The sequence below is a fragment of the Nerophis ophidion genome, linkage group LG02 (genome assembly GCF_033978795.1).
Source record: "Nerophis ophidion isolate RoL-2023_Sa linkage group LG02, RoL_Noph_v1.0, whole genome shotgun sequence".
In the NCBI taxonomy this organism is placed as follows: domain Eukaryota; kingdom Metazoa; phylum Chordata; class Actinopteri; order Syngnathiformes; family Syngnathidae; genus Nerophis; species Nerophis ophidion.
In genome coordinates, this window is record NC_084612.1 from 47,710,659 (window position 1) to 47,727,952 (window position 17,294).

The window sequence follows — 17,294 nt, forward strand, 5'->3', positions numbered from 1 at the left end:
AATAAAAACAATAGTATCTCCTTTAAAAATGTGTGAGGAATTTAACATCAAAAGTGAAACTAACATGACATGCAAAGTGAGTTTTGTCAATAATTTATTTTTTGCTATCATTTTGATGGGTATGGCTTAAAGATTTTAAAACCCCACTTTTTCTGAGATTTCCAACATCGATAGGTTTTAATAAGCTGTAAGCCATAATCATCAAACACATAATAGATCAAAATATCTCACTTTGCATGTAATGAGTTAAAATCACATGTTACTAAATCTGGTGTAAATACAACAAGTGCTAAATAACACCACCTAGCATGTTAGCAACATTATTTGTTACATTGAAATGATTGTATTTTCATTTAAAAATAAGGATGAAGAGAGACAGTGACTAAGTTTGTGGTCAAAAGTTTGCATAGTGCTCCTGATTTTCGGTAGGTGAATGTTCAATTGCAGTCAGAGAAAAGTTGCATGTTTTCTTTCAACCTCATTTCATTTAACAGGTGCAAAAATAAATACAAATACAAATAGATAAGTAAAAATCTTTTACTGCCAGGAATTTAACTTCAAAAGTGAAACTATTAACTTGTTACATGCAAAGTGAGATATGTCAACACTATTTTTTTGCTATCATTTTGACAGTTATGGCCTACAGTTTTTAAAATCCATAAAAAACATCAAATCGAATTGAAAACTATGGCACGTAGCGTCACACACCCACAGTCAATGCAATGGCAAAGTATACTCACCGTTTTCTAAGTTTCTTCTTTAAAAAGTCTGGGACTTCTGCATGAGGACAAAGGGCTGAGTTAGTCAGAGTTGACTTTCAAAGGAAAATTCTTGGTTTTGATTTTACAAGTTATATTCTCATCCTGCTCGACTCTTCTGTCCTACACCATTTCTCTCTCCGGGTACTTTTTCTTTAGTCAAGTGTCACACGGGTATAAAAACATCATCAAACGTCTCATGTAACAGATAGAGATGCTACCTCAGTAGAAGCATTTAAGTCCCATCTTAAAACTCATTTGTAGACTCTAGCCTTTAAAAAGATCCCCCTTTTTAGACCAGTTGATCTCCCGTTTCTTTTCTTTTCTACTCTGCCCCCCTCTCCCTTGTGGAAGGGGGGGAGGGGACACAGGTTCGTTGGCCACAGCTGAAGCACTAGCTGTCCAGGGTCGGGACCCAGGGTGGACCGCTCGCCTGTGCATTGGTTGGTGATGTCTCTGCGCTACTGAGCTGTCTCCGCACGGGATGGTTTCTTGCTTTTATGTCAAATCCACTATGGACTGGACTCTCACTTTTATGTTGGATCCACTATGGACTGGACTCTCACACTATTATGTTAGATCCACTATGGACTGGACTCTCACACTATTATGTTAGATCCATTATGGACTGGACTCTCACACTATTATGTTAGATCCACTATGGACTCGACTCTCAAACTATTATGTTAGATCCACTATGGACTGGACTTTCACTTTTATATTAGATCCACTATGGACTGGACTCTCACACTATTATGTTAGATCCACTATGGACTCGACTCTCAAACTATTATGTTAGATCCACTATGGACTGGACTTTCACTTTTATATTAGATCCACTATGGACTGGACTCTCACACTATTATGTTAGATCCACTATGGACTGGACTCTCACACTATTATGTTAGATCCACTATGGACTGGACTCTCACTTTTATGTTAGCTCCACTATGGACTGGACTCTCACTTTTATGTTAGATCCACTATGGACTGGACTCGCACACTATTATGTCAGATCCACCATGGACTGGACTCTCACTGTTATGTTAGATCTACTATGGACTGGACTCTCACTTTTATGTTAGATTCACTATGGACTGAACTTTCACACTATTATGTTGGATCCACTATGGACTGGACTCTCACTTCTATGTTAGATCCACTATGGACTGGACTCTCACTTTTATGTTAGATCCACTATGGACTGGACTTTCACTTTTATGTTAGAGCTACTATGGACTGGACTCTCACACTATTATGTTAGAGCCACTATGGACTAGACTTTCATAATATTATGCTAGATCCACTCGACATTCATTGCAACGGTCACTCTAGGTCGGGGTCCCAACATATGCGGTCCCCTCCAATGTTGTCATTGTAATCCCACTGGTTGAGTTTTTCCTTGCTCTGATGTGGGATCTGAACTGAAGATGTCGTTGTGGCTTGTGCAGCCCTTTGAGACACTTGTGATTTAGGGCTTCATTGATAGATTGATTGATGTTGAAAAACTTTCCAGGCTGTGGCTCACTGTTCCTAAAACCTGGTCTTATTTAGAAGTCTGCAAGACAGCCATAAATATCCTTGCTTTTTTACCATATTTGTCTAAAAGGGGAAAAACTTCCCGGTCATTTTTTTTTTTTTTTACTGCCAGTGAAAAAAAATGAAGTCTCACCATCCCCGTATGTCTTCTGCAGTTCCTTGGTCTTGGAGAACCCAACTGTGAGCAGAGGATTGTTATGAAGACTTTCAGACAGGCATCGTGCACTGCAGTCAAAGAGTGATCCAAGGACTTAAGTACCTTCGATAACGTTTAGCAGGACGGTGCAGATAGCGCGGCCGTAGTCGTTTGTTGCAAAGCACTTGTAGGTGTCGGCATCCTCGGGGGCCACCTTGGGAAACTGAAGCACACCTGTTTGTCGCCATTGGAAGTAACAACAATGCTCCAATTCATCCATTCAGTCTCTTTTTATCTACTGGTCTGATTTGTCTAGCTCAGCACCGAGTCAACAGTCAGAAATCATACAGCTGCGGCTGTAGGCAACCTGCTGTTACAGGTTTTTGTTGTTAACTCTACGAAATGGCAGAGGCTATTTTTTTAAATTAAAATGTGGGCTACACCTGGTGTACCTATGTTGTTCGCTCCTTATCAATATTACCACATGGTAGGGTTGTCCCGATACCAACAATTTGGTACCAGTATCAAAATGTATTTCGATACTTTTCGATTATTTTCCAAATAACATTATTGTCTTTATTGTCACAAAAATGTTTAGTGTACATGAAACATATGTTTATTGTTGTCATTTAGTCTTTAAATAGAATAGTGAACATACTAGACAACTTGTCTTTTAGTAGTAAGTAAACAAACAAAGACTCCTAATTAGTCTGCCGACGTATGCAGTAACATGTTGTGTCTTTTATCTACCTATTATTTTGTACACATTATGAGGGACAAACTGTAAAAAAAGGGATTATTCATTTACTTGTTCATTTACTTTTAATATCTGTTTATTTTCTGTTTTAACATGTTCTATCGACACTTCTGTTCAAATGTAATAATCTGTTTTTCTTCTTTACTTTAATACTTGAAATTAGTTTTGGATGATACCAAACACTTAGGTGTCGATCCGATACCAAGTAGTTAGAGGATCATACAAGAAAATATAATACCTAATAAACCAATATTAATATGGTTAAGAAATACTGATGTAAAGGGTAGGTGTCACGCTGTTTTCTGTTTCAACATGTTCTATCTACACTTCTGTTACAATGTAATAATCACTTTTTCTTCTCTTTTTTGATACTTTACATTAGTTTTGGATGATACCACACATTTAGGTATTGATCCCATACCAAGTAGTTACAGGATCATACATTGGTCATATTCAAAGTCCTCATGTGTCCAGGGACATATTGACTGACTTCACAAACATCATATGATTTTTTTATAAACACAAAAAGATTTTGTGATGCTAAAAAATATCAATGTAATCATAGTAGTATCGACTAGATACGCTCCTGTATTTGGTATCATTACAGTGGCTTTGTTTTTATTTAGGGGTGCTAGCTACTGTTAACAGTGAGCGACTGTACCCTCCTACGGCATGTAGTGAATCAATTTTATTTGGTACAGGATGTAATGATAAGTGTGACCAGTAGATGGCAGTCACTTATTAGAGGTAGATGTGAACTGCAGGTTGATCCCTGTTGAAAAAATTATGCTAGCGAGCAACAATAAAACTTCAAAGTTTCATTGAGAATATAGAACATTACACACGGTACTCAAAAATTTGTCAAAATGTTTTAGTGTCATGTCTTGTGATCATGTTTTGTTTAGTTAGGTTCTGTTACTTCAAGACACCATCAGTTCCTGTTTTTTCACTCCCTTGTTTTGTCACCATGGCGACCCATTCGTTTCCTCATGAGATTCAAGCACCTGTCGTCAATCATGATATATCTATTTAAGTCTGTTTTTTTAGTTGGTCGTTCTGGAGTCATTGATTATTCCATGCTTGGTTCACTCTGTTTCATGCCATTTTTACTGTTTCATGCAATTTTCATAGTTAATGCTGCTCTGCTCTCGTCACCGTAAGTGTTTTTTTTTATGTCCATAGTTCTGCCTTAGTGTTAATTTTGTGTCTCCGCCTTGTGCGCGCCTTTTGTTTGCACTTTTATAGTAGAATTCAAACACGCCATATCCCATCACCTCATTTTGCATCTCAGGAAACTATGCACGCCGAAAACTGCACCCAAGTCCACGTTTTGACACTTAGCATGATTTTGGTAAGCTACGAAGCCGCACCGCTTAATGGATTGTCAGAGAATTATGACTACCATAGTCAGACGTACTGTGTTTCAACATATTTCATCAAAACAATTATTAATTCTGATTTAAATCATTTGGTTTTTCCCCCTAAATATGTTTTTCCTGAGGCTGTAAACAATAACACAACAAAATATGTTTTTGATCATATCAATCTATATACACTAATACTACATCTGGTATCATTACTGTCGTTTTTTGGATCAATCTGCCTACCTTTGTTTACTTTAGCTCACAAATTTTAGTTTGGATGGCAGTTTTGGCAGCCTCCGCATTTACGATTAAACTTTGTTAAAACTTTCTTATTTTGCCTGCCTACCGTGTGTGGTGTCAATCAGTCCACCAAGAGTGCAACATGTTTAGCTATTCCTCGTCCTCCGATGATAACGGCACCTGCATTCATAGAATGCTACATTTGCTGTCAAATTTGCAGACACTACTAGAAGATGTCATCAACATGTGTTGTTAAAAGTAGTATCAAAAAAGCTCTGTCATCTTTTATGTCATATGTCATCGATGTCACGCAAACCCCGCCCCCCTGTAGAGCATTTAGATTAGTCACATGATCTGCCACCATTCATACATTTAGAACGTTGGTATACCTCAAGGGTGTGCTCGTGTGACGATTCGTTGTAATTTTGCTTGCAGGTGGCCGGGTTGAAAACCATTTCCCCTTTTGCCCGGGTCCATGTTACGGTGGGCATTGGATTGCCCACCACGATCGCTCGAAAGATGGCACATTTCCCTGAAACGTGGACATTTACCAATCATTAGTGACCTTTATGCAGGGTAAAATATGACTAATTTCTCGTACTGGGTCTGAAAAGGGGAAGTGCTCCTTTTTTGAGAAAATTGTTGATGATTCACAGTCCTTATGTGAGACAAAAACACATATTTTAATTTTTGGATGCATTTTGAATTTTAAGTAAATGTTAGCAAGAGTCAGCTAACAATTGAAATGTTCCTATCTGCCTAAAAGCGCTGTAAAACACAATTATTAAGGTTTTATATATACACTAAGTATATATGTCATGTAGTAACATTCATAATAACATGTAATATATACATGATGTAAGTATATATATCATGTAGTAACATTCATAACATGTAATATTTACACAATGTCAGTATATATGTAGTATCTAGTACCATTCATAAAAACATGTAATATATACATGATGTAAGTATATATTAATTCCTACTCATAGTCTTACACCATACACCCTTTGGGTTTTGTCACAGTCCATTCTCTAGCCAATTATATATATATATATATATATATATATATATATATATATATATATATATATATATATATATATCGCCCCCTTGTGTCTGTGCCGTCAACTCCCTCCCGTAACCACAACAAGCAATACAAGTTGAATATTGTTTGTTTTTCAGAATAAAATACTTACTTAAGTCCTGCTATTCTCTCGATATGCAACGCTTAATTAAAGATATCTTAGCAAGTAAAAGTAACTTATTTTCACTAGTTTTAACAATTATTTTCTTAAAATCTAGTCTTGTTATCTTTTAATTTTTGCATAGTGTGGCAGCACAAGCAAGCTACAACTCTGTGATCACGGCTAAAAAAAAATAATTTGTCTGCATAAACGCAACAAATATCAGGAATACTTTATCAATGCTCAGCTAAAATAGTCTGTCTGCGTTAGAGCTTATAATAACAATATCACTCGTAGCGTTAGAGCTTATAATAACAATATCACTCGTAGTTGGTTAATTTTCAGGTCACAACATGTAAATGGATTATTGTTGGCGCTTTTTTTAGAAGGATTGAGAGGCAGAATGTATTACTTCCATTCTCTGCAAGCCTATCCACCTAAAACGAGACAATTACTACAAATTAAAATGCAAAATAACAAACATGTGTCGTCTCTCATAAGGATTGTGAACCAGAGCCAACGTTTCCCCCCAAATAAAGGTGCGGTTCCCCTTTAAGAGCGGAGACCAACCTTCTTGAATAGTGATGGCAATGGGCTTGCGGGAAAAGTCGGGTGTTGTTGATCCCTCTGGAAGTTCCTCCAGAAACTGTGTGATCATGACACCTGGCACTTTGGACTTCTTCCTGATGCCTAGTGAGGAACATTTGCACACGTCATGAAAAAACCAGGCAGGAACCAGAATGAAAGAAGATTTTAAAAAACAAATGGATGAATAAATGAATAGAATAACGATGCGGTTGTGAACGTTTCAGAGGTGAGTGTTGCAAGACGTTAAGAGTAGACAACTGTACCATGAATTGATTAACGTGGACCCCGACTTAAACAAGTTGAAAAACATATTCGAGTGTTACCATTCAGTGGTCAATTGTAAGGAATATGTACTGAACTGTGCAATCTACTAATACAAGTTTCAATCAATCAATCAATCAATTAACCAATGGTCGCTACTCAGACATTTCTTTCACGTTCATCTTCCAAAAGGAAAGCCGGAGAAACCTACCGGTTGCTCTTCAAGGTTGTTTTCCCACCGAACAGAGTGTTCAACACGGAGCTCTCCCATTGGCTGAGAAGATCAATTCACTTTGCAAGGCAAGAGAAATGTGCACTGCAACATTTTCTCTTCTGTTACGACTAACTTCTACTTTGAGATGTGTTGTCTCGCAGTCTACGCATTTTATTTTAACTTCTGTTAAAATAAAACTGCGGCTGGTAACTTAAACACATCTCAGTGTCTGCAGACGAGCAGGCGTTCTGGCCACAAACTGGGATTTCTAAGCACTGTCATGTCCGTGTACGTCTGGAAAGTGTGTAGAAATGATTTATCTTTATCTATGAAACCCAAAAGCAGTGAAGTTGGCACATTGTGCAATTCGTACTTAAAAACAAAATACAAGACGTCCACAGTTTCCAAAAACAATTTGAAATGTGGACACGTCCGACCACAGAACAGTTTTCCACTTTGCATCAGTCCATTTTAGATGAGCTCGGGCCCAGCAAAGCCGGCGGCGTTTCTGGGTGTTGTTGATAAATGGCTTTGCATAGTAGAGTTTTAATTTGCACTTACAGATGTCGCTCCAAATGCTCTATGTACCTTTCAGCATTAATTATGCCTTCACAGATGTGTAAGTTACCCATGCCTTGGCCACTAATACAACCCCATACCACCACACATGCTGCCTTTCACACTTTGACCCTTGAACAGACCAGATGGTTCTTTTCCTCTTTGGTCCGGAGGACACGACGTCCACAGTTTCCAAAAGCAATTAGAAATGTGGACTCGTCAGACCACAAAACACTTTTCCACTTTGCATCAGTCCTTCTTAGATGAGCTCGTCCCCAGCAAAGCCGGCAGCATTTCTGGTTGTTGTTGATAAAGGGCTTTGGCTTTGTTTAGTAGAGTTTTAACATGCACTTACAGATGTGGCGACCAACTGTAGTTACTGACAGTGGTTTTCTGAAGTAGTCCTGAGCCCATGTGGTGATATCCTTTACACACTGATGTAGTATTCAGCTTTGCCGCTTATGTGCAGTGATTTCTCCAGATTCTCTGAACCTTTTTATGGTATTATAAAATGGTAAATTATAAAATCCCTAAATTCCTTGCAATAGCTGCTTGAGTATTGTCGTCCTTGAACAATTTACTCAGGCATTTGTTGACAAAGTGGTGACCCTCGCCCCGTCCTTGTTTGTGAATGACTGAGTATTTCATGGAAGCTGCTTTTATACCCAATTATGGCACCCACCTGTTCCCAATTAGCCTGTTCACATGTGGGATGTTCCAAATAAGTCTTTTACGAACATTCCTCAACATTCTCAGTCTTTTTTCTACTAATGCCAGCTTTTTTGAAACATCTTGCAGGCATCAAATTCCACATTAGCTAATATTTGCAAACAATAAACTTTACCAGTTTGAACATGAAATACCTTGTCTTTGCTGTCTATTCAATTGAATATACGTTTGTAAGTTGACAAGGATTTGCAAATCATTGTATTTGTCAGGCTTGTCCCTGACAGTTTTGGTCTATGTCTTAGTTTTTCCTCTGCATTTGTCTTTGTTTCTTGTCTTTAGTTCCTGTCAGCACTCTTATTTTGGTTCTGTTTGCTGTTTGTCTCCCTGAGTGCTGTGGCTGATTGGCACCTGGCCACACCGGACTGCATGGTGGCGCCGTAGGTTGCTGGCCCACCGGAGAGGAAAAACTAAGACATAGACCAAAACTGTCAGGGAGAAGCCTGACAGTATTCTCTTTTTATTTACCATTTACACAACGTGACAACTTCACTGCTTTTGGGTTGTGTACTTCTAACAACAAAAATGTTTTGGTTCTTTGTTCTTTATCATTATTAGCTTAAAAATGGTTCATTATATCTTATTATTCATATAGTTTTTTAAATTTGCTAGTAATCAGACCATATTCACAGTATAATCAATGGAATTTTTACCTGACATGTATGGACTGTCATCATCACATGTAAGGTAAAAACTTCCATTTAATATACCAAATATATGGTCTGATTACAAGAAAATTTGTAAAAGTTCATCATTATTAGTTGGAACTGACAGTGGGGAAGGGATTCATATGGCCACATTCCTGAAAATCATAGAAAGCGCCATTCTATGTAGCAACTGACGCTGTGGTCAAAGTTGGAATTGCCACAAAACACATTTGAAGCTTTTCAACACTCCAATGTGGATAGTGAAACTCCCCCCCAATTCTGTCACGTTTCATGCGTCAGGTAAACCGCAACAAACGGGGGCCATAGGTAATCCCTTCCTACTGTAAGGTGATTAGCAGCAGTAACAAATACTGATGTCATATTTCTGTGAAATGGCCAAACGTGTAATTGCTTTGTGTTGCAAGAGCGTTCAGGCGGAACACACGGACATGCCAAAAAAAAAATGTATGCCGAATGATTATGAAAAGGGCAACCCAAGCTGCAGGCTTTGAATTAGTCAGTGAGTCACGACATGTGTTGTACAGGAAGTCAGACACGTTCTCAATGATACATTACGGCTACCATAGTCGGACGTACTGTGCATCAACATACAGTATTTTTATGGTTTGTGCATAAGGACACCAAAAAGGCACATATTGAGAGACTTATTATCTGGTGTTTTATTTGGCAACATTATGCAAAAACAACTTTTTGATGGATTATCGGAGCATTACGACTACCATAGTCAGACGTAATGTGCTTCAACGTATGGTATTATTGTTGTGTGTGTATAAGGACCCCAAAATGACACCTAAAGTATTAGGAGACATATTATCTGGCATTTTGATTGGCAGTATGATGCAAAATCAACTTTTTGATGGACTGTCCTACCATTACTACTACCATAGTCAGACGTACTGTTCTTTAAGATACGGAATTTTTATGGTGTGTGTATAATGGGAGACATTATCTGGCATTTTGTTTGGCAATATTATCCAAAAACAACTTTTTGATGGATTGTCAGAGCATTACGACTAACATAGTTAGACGTACTGTGCTTCAACATATGGTATTATTATGGTGTGTACACAAGGACCCCACAATGAAACCTATTAGGAGACATTATCTGCCATTTGGTTTGGCAATATTATGTGAAAAAAACTTTTTGATGGATTGTCAGAGCATTACGACTACCATAGTCAGACGTACTGTGCTTCAACACATGATATTATTATGGTGTGTGCATAAGGACCCCAACATAACACCTACTGTAATAAGAGATATATTATATGGTGTTTTGTTTGGCAATAATATGCAAAAACAACTTTTTGATGGATTGTCGGAGCATTACGACTACCATAGTCAGATGTACTCTACTTCAACATATGGTATTATTATCGTGTGTGCTTACGAATACCAAAATGACACCTATTAGAAGACATTATCTGGCATTTTGTTTGGCAATATTATGCAAAAAAAAACTTTTTGATTGATTGTCGGAGCATTACAGCTACCAGAGATAGACGTACTGTGCTTCAAAATATGGTATTATTGTGGTGTGTGTATAAGGACCCCAAAATGTCACCTACTGTATTAGGAGACATATTATATTTCTTTTTTTTTGGCAGCATTATGCAAAATCAGCTTTTTGATGGATTGTTGTACCATTACTACTACCATAGTCAGACGTACTGTGCTTTAACATACGGAATGTTTATGGTGTGTGTATAAAGACCGGAAAATGGCACATAATAGGAGACATTATCTGGCATTTTGTTTGGCAATATTATCCAAAAACAACTTTTTGATGGATTGTCAGAACATTACGACTAACATAGTTAGACGTACTGTGCTTGACCATATGGTATTATTATGGTGTGTACACAAGGACCCCACAAATAAAACCAATTAGGAGACATTTTCTGCCATTTTGTTTGGCAATATTATGTGAAAACAACTTTTTGATGGATTGTCAGAGCATTACGACTACCATAGTCAGACGTACTGTGCTTCAGCACATGATATTATTATGGTGTTTGTATAAGGACCCCAACATAACACCTACTGCATTAAGAGACATATTATATGGTGTTTTATTTGGCAACATTATGCAAAAACAACTTTTTGATGGATTGTCAGAGCATTACAACTACCATAGTCAGACGTACTGTGCTTCAACATATGGTATTATTATGGTGTGTGCACAAGGACCCCAAAATGACACCTATGAGGAGACATTATCTGGTATTTTATTTGGGAATATTATGCAAAAACAACTTTTTGATGGATTGACGGAGATATTACGCCTACCATAGTCAGACGTACTGTGCTTCAACATACGGTATTATTATCGTGTGTGCTTAAGAATACCAAAATAACACCTACTTTATTAAGAGACATATTATATGGTGTTTTGTTTGGCATTATTATGCAAAAACAACTTTTTGATGGATTGTCGGAGCATTACGACTACCATAGTCAGACGTACTGTGCTTCAACATACGGTATTATTATCGTGTGTGCTTAAGAATACCAAAATAACACCTACTTTATTAAGAGACATATTATCTGGCGTTTTGTTTGGCAATATTATGCAAAAACAACTTTTTGAATGATTGTCGGAGCATGACAACTACCAGAGTTAGACGTACTGTGCTTCAACATACGGTATTATTGTGGTGTGTTTATAAGGACCCCAAAATGACGCCTACTGTGTTAGGAGACATATTATCCGTCATTTTGTTTGGCAGTATTATGCAAAAACAACTTTTTGATGGATTGTTGTACCATTACTAGTACCATAGTCAGACGTACTGTGCTTTAACCTTCCTCTTGTGTTAACTTTCTGTTACCATCTCTTATGTTAACGGGTCGGTTTTGACCCATGTCTTAAATCAGCTGTAAAATACACTAAAAACAATTATCTATCATCCAATTTGTTTCTCGTCTCTTGGTTACCTTGATAGGCTTCCTTATCCTTGAAAATATTGGTTTTAATATTTTTGGTTTGGGCCATTGGGCCTTTTTTTTGTCAGTATACCCCTCGATTTCAATTTTTAAAAATGGTAAAACGAACCTCAAGAGAATCATATAAATAAAAAAATGTTGTTGTGTTACCTAACTATTACTAAGGGGTATTAGAACACATCTCTTAAATAAATGTGTTTTATTCATTTTTTCATTTTAAGAATTTTAACTATAGTAACAGCTACGGTGTTACGGGTCAATTTCTACCCATATATATTTACTTCAAGAAAAAGGCTAAAAAGTATTTTTTGCAGCAACATAAATCCAACATCAAACAAACAACAACCAATCAAGCAAATGAAACCAAGAGAAATAGATTACTAGTTCCAAAACTAATAAAAAAACAAAATCAGAGTGGAAAAAAGTGACACTTTTAGTGTCCGTCTTTTGTATATTTTTGTACAGGATAACAAGGTAAAATGAGAATCCACTAAAGCGCACATGATTGGGAGAGGAGCTGGCTGTCAGTGTGTTCAGTTTTGGCTCTTATCATTGCTTCATCATCTTATTTTTATAACTGGGTCGAAACCGACCCTAACAACACCAAGGGCATAATTTCTACCAGAGCATTTTATAATTTAGTGAAAAAAATTAAAATGTTTTATTTTGTTGACAGAGAGGTTCCTGACAAAGTCAAAAAGTTTTGATGCAAAAAAAAACAATGTATGTGGTGTTTTTATGCATTTAAAAACTAAAATGGGTCCGTCCGTGTTAGCACTTATAATAACAATATCACTCATATTTGGTACATTTTCAGGTCAGGACATGTAAATGGAGTATTGTTTCTGGATGTTTTTAGATAGTATAATGAGAGGACCCCCTCACCCCCCACCTGTTGACTCAATTTTAGATATTTATTTCCCATTTAGAGTGCATAAAAAATACAATTGTATGTGTTCTTGTCTCACATAAGGATTGTGAATGATAAACAGCACATTTCTTTAAAATGTTTGTGTATTTCCAGTATGACTGACCTAATGATATGGTCAGAGTGCAGAAGTGTTACTACACTGATGTCAATCTCCGCAAATAGCCGAAGATATTCGGAGTGGAAAAACCTAAATGGCCGACTGAATTTTTGGAACAGCTTTGGAAGCCAGCGTCTTGGTAGTTCAAAGGCCATGCAGGCGACCGACACATGCACTTTCACACAGTGAATTGTTTAAAGGGGTCAGTCATCCTTCCACGCACATACCTTTGTCGTCCTGGGGACCTCCCTCCGTATTGCCCGCTTGACAGCAGGAGAAGCAACAGGTCAGTTTAGTATTAACCCTGAGAGAAGCACCTGGGTATGTTGGAACTTGGCAGGATTGTGGACTAGGTCCACACACACACACACACACACACACACACACACGCTACAATGGGAGAAAACGATGCTCAAGAATCGATTCCAAGGACGGTCATTTGAGCGCCCGTTCATCTGGCTTGGGATTGTGGTGACCGTTGAAGTGAATGAATTAAGAATTCGACATATGGTGAATGTTTATATTCAACTTGGAGAAAGCAAACCACCAGGTTTAAGTAAAAAATGGTTGAGCCCATAATACATTAAGGAGCCTTAGTTGGACATGGAAATGTGGACTACATATGAGTTGGGAACTTGTGTTAGATGTAAATATAAACGGAATACAATGATTTAAATATAAACGGAATACAATGATTTGCAAATCATTTTCAACCCTTATTCAGTTGAATATGCTACAAAGACAACATATTTGATGTTAAAACTGATAAACATTTTTTTTTTTTGCAAATAGTCATTAACTTTAGAATTTGATGCCAGCAACACGTGACAAAGAAGTTGGGAAAGGTGGCAATAAATACTGATAAAGTTGTGGAATGCCCATCAAACACTTATTTGAAACATCCCGCAGGTGTGCAAGCTAACTGGGAACAGTTGGGTGCCATGATTGGGCATAAAAGCAGCTTCCATGAAATGCTAAGTAATTCACAAACAAGGATGGGGCGAGGGTCACCAATTTGTAAGCAAATTGTCGAACACTTTTAGAACAACATTTCTCAACGAGCTATTGCAAGGAATTTAAGGATTTTACCATCTACAGTCCGTAAAATAATCAAAAGGTTCAGAGAATCTGGAGAAATCACTGCACGTAAGGGGTGATATTACGGATCGTTGATCCCTCAGGCGGTACTGCATCAAAAACCGACATCAGTGTGTAAATGATATCACCACATGGGCTCTGGAACACTTCAGAAAACCACTGTCAGTAACTATACTTGGTTGCTACATCTGTAAGTGCAAGTTAAAACTCTACTATGCAAAGCAAAACCCATTTATCAACAACACCAAAGAACGCAGCTGCCTTCGCTGGGTCCAAGCGTATCTAAGATGGACTGATGGAAAGTGGAAAGGTGTTGTATGGTCTGACGAGTCCACATTGCAAATTATATTTGGAAACTGTGGACGTGGTGTCCTCCGGAACAAAGACGAAATTAACCATCCGGATTGTTATAGGCGCAAAGTTCAAATCCCAGCATCTGTGATGGTATGGGGATGTATTAGTGCCCAAGGCATGGGTAACTTACACATCTTTGAAGGCACCATTAATGCTGAATGGTCCATACAGGTTTTTGAAGCAACATATGTTGTCATCCAAGCAACGTTATCATGAACGCCCCTGCTTATTACAGCAAGACAATGCCAAGCCACGTGTTACAACAGCATGGTTTCATAGTAAAAGAGTGTGGGAACTTTTCCTGGCCTGCCTGCAGTCCAAACTTATCTCCCATCGAAAATGTGTGGCGCATTATGAAGCGTAAAATACGACAGCGGAGACCCCGGACTGTTGAACGACTGAAGCTCTACATAAAACAAGAATGGGAAAGAAATCCACTTTCAATGTTTCAACAATTATTTTCTTCAGTTCCCAAACGTTTATTGAGTGTTGTTAAAAGAAAAGGTGATGTAACACAGTGGTGAACATGCCCTTTCCCAACTACTTTGGCACATGTTCCAGCCATGAAATTCTAAGTTAATTATTATTTGCAAAAAAAAAGAAAAAAAGTATATGAGTTTGAACATCAAATATGTTGTCTTTATAGAGCATTCAATTGAATATGGGTTGAAAAGGATTTGCAAATCATTGTATTCCATTTATATTTACATCTCACACAATTTCCCAACTCATAATGAAACAGGGTTTGTAGGTTAACTCTTTCACGAGAAGAGGCAAATAAGCGAGGCTTCGGAATTCAAAAGTGATAGCTCTATCCTGGAGGAGAGACTCCATGATTATCTTAATGTCATTCTACAAGTTATGGTATACATCTGTTGTCTTCCCTGCCACTTACACACAAACACCTCCAGGTTGTATTCTCCTGAAATAACACACACACAGACAAAGAAAGAAGGAATATAAGACTGTGGTTAGGATCATCCAAGTTAGGAGTGCCTCATTTTTTAGACTTGACCTCCTCCAGGTAAGGCAGTCCTGTATAATGACGCTTGCTTGTAAAAAAAAAAAAAAAAAAGAAGAAATTTGTGATTTAGTAAAGCGTTTCCGATGTCTCTTTTGATCCAGCCGCACTGCCATGTTGCCCTTCTGTCCAGACGGGGATGACAAAACCGGAAATACACATCACCGTCCTTCAAAACAACACGGAATGAAGATACAAATGTTTGCGTCATGTTGACAACTTGTTGAGCCTTAGTCCTCGTCAAGTCTGTGAAATTGTGGGAAAAAGATTATTTGTAGTACCAAAAAAAAAAAAAAACCTGCTCTTTCTTCAAAAAAGATACCGCAAGTTAGCTCTTTGGTGTTTTTTCTGCTCACACAGTTGACTAGGGATGGGCACCGAGTCTGCTTCTCAATCTCGGCGGTTCTACCTGGCACTGAATCGCATACTTGCCAAACTTGAGACCTCCGAATTCGGGAGATGGGGACGGGTGTTTGAGGTGGGCGGGGTTGGGGACGGGTAGCGGGGGTGTATATTGTAACATCTAATAAGAATAAGTGTTGCAAGGGGTTCTAGGTATTTGTTCTGTTGTGTTTATGTTGTGTTACGGTGCAGATGTTCTCCCAAAATGTGTTTGTCATTCTTGTTTGTTTTGGGTTGACAGTGTGGCGCATATTTGTAACAGTGTTAAAGTTGTTTGTACGGCCACCTTCCGTGTGACCTGTTTGGCTGTTGACCAAGTATGCGTTGCATTCATTTGTGTGTGTAAAAAAAACCTAGATGTTATGTGACTTAGCCAGTGCGATGTTTGTATGAAGCTAAAGCGGACTTGACGACACTTAAGGGGTGAAGGTTTCAGATGAAACAGGACGCTAAAGGCAGTGCCTTAAAGGCACGCCCCCAATATTGTTCTTTAGGTGGAAACCAGGAGAAATTCGGGACAATGGGGGAAAATTTCGAGGGGGGGCACAGAAATTCTCCCGGGAAAATCGGGAGGGTTGGCAAGTATGCCAATTTGCGTAAAGTCCAACGGTGCCGTATTACAGTACCTGGATGCAGGGTGACCTCACGTCCAGTCGCAAACTCAGAGTCTCCAACTAGGGATGTAGCGATAAATGGTGAGAATGACAAAACTACAGACGGCAAACATGAACGTTTCGGATTAAAAAGATCGAAACAACCGTGATCGATAACTGCACGTTGACGATACGGCTAGCTTGAATGCTAACATGAAAACAACATTTGGAACCGACATAGTAAATGCCTGGATCTAAACGTATATAAACACAATATTGTCTGAGATAACATTTGAACATTGAGCCTACGAGTTGCGTTGAAGGATCCGAGAGAAACCAGACAAAGGTGGTTTAATGCGTTCAAGGACTGCTAAACAGAGTAGGACAACCAAAAAGGAGAATTTCCTCCAGAAATAATAAAAACAAATATAACATATTATTTTATAAAAAAAAAAATAAAGTGCTAAAAAACTAACCATAAAAGTTTGTCTAATAAAACGGATAAAATAATTACTAGCAGTGAACTAGATGAGGCAATTCCTGAAGGAATTATATGTGAAAGCTCCAATGCTGAAGTTGAACTGAAATCCTGGAATTTGTTTTTAGAATTGTTGAAGTAGAGCACACATTCCCCAAACAGGCTGAATATTTTGAAGTTGGAACAGTTTTAATTAGATTTATAATGTGTGAGTTGTGGAACTTTGAAGAAGTTCCCCTTGATTTCAATTGGGAATTTTCAACAAATTTCGGAAAAGCGGGAATTTTTTTGAAAATGGTAAAAAAAAAATTGAATGTTCTGAATGAGTTGAAATGGTTGGTGTTGGAATTTTTCAAATCGGTAGAGATATGTTGA

General features: G+C 37.9%; 1 protein-coding gene across 3 annotated transcripts in view; it reads right to left on the reverse strand.

Moving 5' to 3' along the window:
• The window catches only part of LOC133541823 (immunoglobulin-like and fibronectin type III domain-containing protein 1), a 76,850-nt gene that overhangs the window by 40,827 nt on the left and 18,729 nt on the right, over positions 1-17,294 (reverse strand). For 2 of the 3 annotated variants that reach the window (XM_061885470.1, XM_061885453.1), the window contains exons 3-8: positions 13,201-13,236; positions 6,555-6,674; positions 5,184-5,326; positions 2,557-2,656; positions 2,431-2,475; positions 741-777 (exon numbers count right to left, since the gene is read on the reverse strand). In XM_061885470.1, coding sequence (XP_061741454.1) covers positions 741-777; positions 2,431-2,475; positions 2,557-2,656; positions 5,184-5,326; positions 6,555-6,674; positions 13,201-13,236 — 481 coding nt within the window. The remainder of the gene's footprint in view (positions 1-740; positions 778-2,430; positions 2,476-2,556; positions 2,657-5,183; positions 5,327-6,554; positions 6,675-13,200; positions 13,237-17,294) is intronic. The other variant, XM_061885460.1, reaches the window with a different exon arrangement.